This window comes from Talpa occidentalis, unplaced genomic scaffold, assembly GCF_014898055.3.
Source record: "Talpa occidentalis isolate TD23 unplaced genomic scaffold, MPIMG_talOcc4v2.1 talOcc4.11, whole genome shotgun sequence".
NCBI lineage: Eukaryota > Metazoa > Chordata > Mammalia > Eulipotyphla > Talpidae > Talpa > Talpa occidentalis.
Window position 1 is genome coordinate 101,887,624 of NW_023601104.1, and position 6,000 is coordinate 101,893,623.

The window sequence follows — 6,000 nt, forward strand, 5'->3', positions numbered from 1 at the left end:
GCCCTCTGCTCAGCGGCAGCTGCAGGACCGTGGTCAGGCCAGATGGCTGCCTGGCTGCTGCACCCGCCACACCACTACCATGGCCTCCCCTTGTCCCTGTGCCCGACACCTCCCCTGCCAAAGAGGGTCTCACGGGCCACCTCAGGCTGCCCGGGACAGCCCCCTCCCGGGCGGTGGGGCCTAGCCCAGACCTTCTGCCCTGGGGCCTCTCCCACCGCCCCCTCCCACGGGACAGGCCTCCTCAGCCACTCCTTCCTGGGCTTGCCCTCCTTAGCCAGCTCCCGCCGTTCTCCTGGCCCCGCGGCCTGCATCAGGACCCCCAGGAACATGTCCCACCAGCCAGGGTCACCCCAGGGCCTCACTCCAGCCTGGTCGGGGAGCTGTCCGCCCAGAGCCTGGCCAGCTAGCGGCCCTCCCTACTCAGGGGCTGGTCCAGGGGAGGCCGTGCCCGGCCTCCAAGGAGAGTGGGGAGTCAGGCAGCCTGTGGCAGTCCAGGGGGTGGCATCCCATAGACACAGACCCCACACCCCCCCAGCTGGCCTCCCCGACCCCCTATGTACTGCCCAATCCTAGCACCAGGATGGTGGACACAGACGAATGGCCACGTGACATGGGCTGGAGGCGGGGAGGGAGCCCTTAAGTGGGGTGGTCAGGAGCAGAGAAGGGCTCTCTGGGAGGGACTCTGGGGTCTGGTACTGCCAGCCCCGTGACTAACCAACCTCTTTGCCAATGAGGTTGTTCAGACTCCAGGTCAAGGGTCATGCCCAAGGTCGGGAGGAATAGGGGGAGGGCAGTGACCTGCCCCCCCCAAACCCCAGGGAGCAGTGGGGGGCCCTGGTTTGAAATCCCCTGCTCTGGGTGGGGCTGGGACAAAGGGGATAATTATTTACATGGTGGGGGGAGCAGGCCCATCCGGAGGGCTCCCCAGTGTGCAGGGTCCGGGATTTGCTGCTCAGCTGCAGGCTCGGGAAGTAAAACGCAGCCGTCCGGGCAAATTTGAGCTTTGGCTACACGAGGAGCCACTCTTACTGCAAGGACGCAGCTCTCCTTCCCGACTCAGCCCCTGCTCTGGTGGGCCCAGGACCTCGGGCATCCGCACCCCTGCCCCGTTTTAACAGGATCCCCAGTCCCGCACTGTCCTGTCTGGCCACAGCTCTGTGGCTCCTGGGCACCGAGGAGCCCAGCTGGAGGGCGCCCCCGCCCCGTGCCCAGGGCCACCATCCCCCATGACCCGGGGACTCGGACACTCGGGACTCCAGGAGCAGCACAGGGCCCACTCTGTGGCCTGGGCCCTCATCTCCCTGTGGTACCCCCACCTGCTCCAGGGTAAGGGAACCAGGACTGAGGGATGTGTGAGCCATGTGTGAGCCGGAGCCGCAACCCGCTGGGCGGCCAGCAGGTCAGGCCCCGAGGACTCGCTCCACAGCTGGCCGGGCCCCGCCCCAGGCCCTTGCAGAACCACAGCCCTGCCTCCCCTCTTCCAGCAGAGCTAGGGGTGCCCCACGCCCCCTGCCCTGCCCCATCGGCCCCCTGGGCCTGGGGCTCCGGGGCTGGGCTGTCCAGTCCTCCCTCAGCACTCGAAGCCCTCTCTGAGCTCCGGGGTGCTTGGGCACGGCCCCTCACCCCACATCTGCCAGGGTGTGCCCAGTTCCTGAGCCCCACAGGGCACCCCAGGGCACCCGGGGGTCCCAGAAAACCTAGCTGGGGGTCCCTGAGCGCTGGGCCTCTGTTCCAGGCTGCAAGGCCGGGGTCTAGAGGTGTCGGGCGGGCGAGGGTCTCAGCTAAATTAGCAAATTCAAAATAAAGCTTCCGACGACGAAGGGCGGCCGCCCTTTCACGGTTCAGGGCACCCTCTCGCGCCCCTCCCCGCACCGGCGCGGGCGAGCCGCCCCGCGGAGCCCTGAGCGACCTGGGACGGGGTGCCCGGGCAGACGGAGCAGTCGGACCCCGGGGGGACCCCGACGCGCGCGGCAAGTATCGCGAGAGCCCCTCCCGCTGCGCCCTCCTGCCCACCCCGCGCCCGGGCAGGCGGCGCGCGGGCGGGCGGGCCGGGGGGGGGGGGGCCGGCAGGGGCGGCGGGGCGACCGCGGCGGTTCCGCCGCTCCGCTCCGGGAAGTCGCCGCGCCCGCCCCCTCCAGCCCCCGCCGGAGTTTCGCTCTCGCCGGGGCGGGGCGAGCGGCGGGCGGCGCCGGCCAAGTTGGAGCGCGCCCCGCCCGGCGCCCGCCCGGTCCCCGCGCCTCCCCGCCGGGGCGCGCTGCCCCGAGCTCCGCGCCGCCGGGGCGCACCGGGGCGGGCGCGCAGCGAGCGCGGCGGCGAGCGAGGAGCTCGGGCGGCGAGGTGAGCGCGGGGGGCGGCGGGGCGCGGGCCGGGCGGCGGGGGAGCGCCCACCGGGCGTCGGGGCGCGGCGCCGGCCGCCCGACAGTGAAGTTCGGGGCGCCCGGGCGGGAAGGCGCCGAGGAAGGGCGCGCGCCCGGCCGCGGGGCGGCCCCTCGGCCGCGGGACCCGCCCCCGAGCTGCCCGCGGCTCGCGGCCGGCGCTTCCTGCTGGGGCAGGTGCCGGGGCGGCGCGGCGCCGGGCGCGCTCACGGGCGTCCCGTTTGCGCCCAGGGGATGCCCGCGGCGGCGGCATGGAGTTCCCGGAGCACGGCGGGCGCCTGCTGGGCCGCCTGAGGCGGCAGCGCGAGCTGGGCTTCCTGTGCGACTGCACCGTGCTCGTGGGCGCCGCGCGCTTCCCGGCCCACCGCGCCGTGCTGGCCGCCTGCAGCGTCTACTTCCACCTCCTGTACCGGGACGCGCCCGCGGGCGGCGGCCACACGGTGCGGCTCAGCGGCGACATCGTCACGGCGCCCGCCTTCCGCCGCCTGCTGGACTTCATGTACGAGGGCCGCCTGGACCTGCGCAGCCTGCCCGTGGGCGACGTGCTGGCGGCCGCGCGCTACCTGCACATGAGCGAGGTGGTCAGGGTCTGCAAGGGCCGGCTCGGGGACAAGGACCCCGGGCTGCCCCGGCCCCCCGGCCCCGGCCCGGCGCCGCCCGCGCAGGCCCCGTGCCCACCGCCTGCCTGGACCCCTGACCTCTGCCCTGCTGCCGGGAAGGCCCAGCGCCCCCAGGCCGGGGTCCAGGCCACCCTCCCTCCAGGAGCACCGAAGCTTCCGCCGCAGCAGCCCCCCCAGTCAGACGGGGCCCTAGACCTGTCCCTGAAGCCTGGCCCCAGGCCCGACCCAGTCGGCCGGTCACCCTCCTGCAGCCAGACGCAGCAGGGGCCCCGGCCACTCGTGAAGAGCGAGCGGGACCCCAGGGCGGGCCCGGAGGACAGCGCCCCGCGGAGCCCCCTGCGGCCACCCTGTGATCCTGCCGCCCAGCGCCCGGCAGGGTGCCCAGAGCCGGCGCCGGCCAGCAGAGTGGGCACCGGGGCGCCGGTGCTGGACGCAGAGCCAGGGGCGAGGGCGGGCGCGCAGGGCCCCGGGGGGCCCCTCTGCCTCTGCCCGCTGTGCAGCAAGCTGTTCCCCAGCGCCCGGCTGCTGCAGCTGCACCTCAGCGCCCACTTCCGGGAGCGGGAGGGCACACGGGCCCCCCTCTCGCCCGCCGGCACCGTGCCCACCTGCCCGCTCTGCGGCAAGACCTTCTCCTGCACCTACACGCTGCGGCGGCACGAGCGCACGCACTCGGGGGAGAAGCCCTACGCGTGCGCCCGCTGCGGCAAGAGCTTCCAGTACGCCCACAACCTGAGCCGCCACGCCGTGGTGCACACACGGGAGAAGCCGCACGCCTGCCGCTGGTGCCCGCGCCGCTTCACACAGTCGGGGGACCTCTACCGCCACGTCCGCAAGTTCCACTGCGGGTTGGTCAGGGCCCTGCTGCTGTGACCCCGGCGGGGGACGCGCCAGGACGGAGGCGCTGCCGCCTCCCCCCGCCCCCCAGGCCAGGCCCCTCGCTGGGCCCCACCGCCGCGCAGTCTGGCTGGCGCGCCATGCTCGGTGAAGACTACGGGCACCCCCGGGGCCCCGGTGGGGTGCTGGGACAAAATGGCTCCTCCTGGGGGGTGGTGGCGAGAGGCCGCTGGCACCGCCAGCACAGCTGGCGCTGTAGGGGGGTGCCCGTCCCGCAGGCGGGCCTGGCAGCAGCCTCCACCGGGTGGCCAAGCTGCGGCGACTCAGGGCAGAGAAGGCGCTGGAAGGAGCCGCGGAGGCTCGAGCTTCCCGGGAGCCAGACGTCTGCCGTGGGCGATGGGCCGTGGCCTTCCCGCCAGCAGCGACCAGAGCCTGCGGCACCCCACAGGCACCGAGCACCCTGCGAGGCCGAGGGTCAGGGGCTGTACGCAGCTGCCCGCAGCGGGCCCCCGGGGTGAAGGTGCCCCCTACCGGTGGCATTGCCTGGGGCGGGGGGCTCGGGTCACGGCCCCACTGTAGTGGGGGGCCGCCTCAACCGCTGACCCAGAGCAGACCTGCTGCCCGCCGCAGGTGAAGGTGGGCGGCCCAGGAGTCCTCGGCAGCAGCCCCTGGACCCCTGGACTCCAGGTTGCGAGGGGCACCGTGCTGGGGATGCCCGGCCACGTCTAAGTTATTTCCTCTTCTCCTGCCAACACTTGACGTCATATTTATTTGTCCGTCTGGTCTGGAGTGAAGAGACCTGCGGCGGCCTTTGCTCTCCGGGCGCGGGCGGCCGGCCTGGGATGCCCGCCCAGACCCCGGGAGGCTGTGCTCCCGACCACGCGCACGCGTGTGTGTGTGTGTGTGTGTGTGTGTCCAGCCTGGTTTGCCCCAGGGCCCCCCCGGGGCAGATGCTGATCCCAGGGAGAAGCCCCGTCCGGGTACTAGACCCCTCGTGTCCCTGCAGAGACGCATCGGGTTTTTACCGTGAGCCACGCTGAGGGCTGTGCTGGGGCCGCCCGGCGGGGGGGGGGGTGGTGTACAAGGGAGGGGGTACGGGCAGGCTTGTGGGCCAGGCGTTGCTGCCAAGACACCTGGGCGTCCACCCTGGTCCTATTGGGAGCAGCAGCAAAGGTGGCCGCACTCCTTCCTGGCTGCGGGGGCACCCTGGGAGCCCCGTCCTGGGCACTGACCTGGGGGAGCAGAGCCCCAAGAGGCAGGTTTGGGGGAGGGAAGGCAGGCTGGATGGGGTCTGGATGGAGGACCCCTGATTCTGGGGTCCTGGGTCCTCTCTCCCACCCCTGCCCCAGAAGAAGCCCTGCCCCCGTGACCCCCACGCCCACCCTCCCTCACCCCTGCATACCACCTTTGTGCCTGCATCCCTCAGGGTCACTGGTGGACCTAGGTGGGGACAGGACTTGGGGTATTCCACCTGGCCCTGAGACCATCTGGGGTCCTGTACCCCACTGGGCTGGGGGATCTGCTCCTGGGAGCTCCCTGAGGCTCCCTGGCCGCTGGTGGACTGGGGCAGGGTCCCGTGTTTGCCCTAAGCTGGCCCTGGCCAGCACTGGGGGCTCCCAGAGGCCATGCTCAACAGTGGCTCTGGGCCGTCCTTTGAGGCCTTCCCAGCCCGGACCCCCAAGGCAAGCCCTTGCTTGTGGGGTTTGCAGAGTGCAGCCCCTGGGGGAGGCTTCTGGGGAGCCCCAGCTCTGCCAAGCTGTGCTCACACTCAGCTCCCTGCGGCACTGAAGCCATCAGCCTCCTGTACCCCCACCCTCCTGAGGCACAGAAGGGCCTAGGGCTGGCCCAGGGTCCTGAAGTGGCAGGCCCAGGGCCTGCCTTCCACAAGCCGCCAGCCTGGTGCTTGCCCCGTCCCCTGAGGCCCCAGGAGGGCTGGCGGAGGGTAGTCCAGAAGGGTCCCCGAAGGCCCGGGAGCCTCAGGGCGGCTGGAGATGGGCCCCGGGGAGGGGCGGCAGGTGGGAGGTCAGGTGTCAGCAGGGCAGAGTGCGAGGCTGAGGGGCCCTGGGGGAGTCATGACTAAGCAGAGAATGGGTGCCCTCGGGCTCCCAGCTGCCCGCCCCTCACACCCAGTGTCACCCGTCCCTGAGCTCAGGGGCACCACGCCCTCCCTG

General features: G+C 72.6%; 1 protein-coding gene across 1 annotated transcript; it reads left to right on the forward strand.

Annotated features, from left to right (window-relative positions):
* Nucleotides 1-2,626: 2,626 nt before the first annotated feature.
* On the forward strand, nt 2,627-3,901 carry ZBTB42 (zinc finger and BTB domain containing 42). Its single transcript, XM_037502031.1, has one exon. It carries the CDS (start codon nt 2,627-2,629, stop codon nt 3,863-3,865), a length of 1,239 nt encoding a protein of 412 aa, XP_037357928.1. The 3' UTR covers nt 3,866-3,901.
* The last annotated feature ends 2,099 nt before the right edge of the window (nt 3,902-6,000 follow it).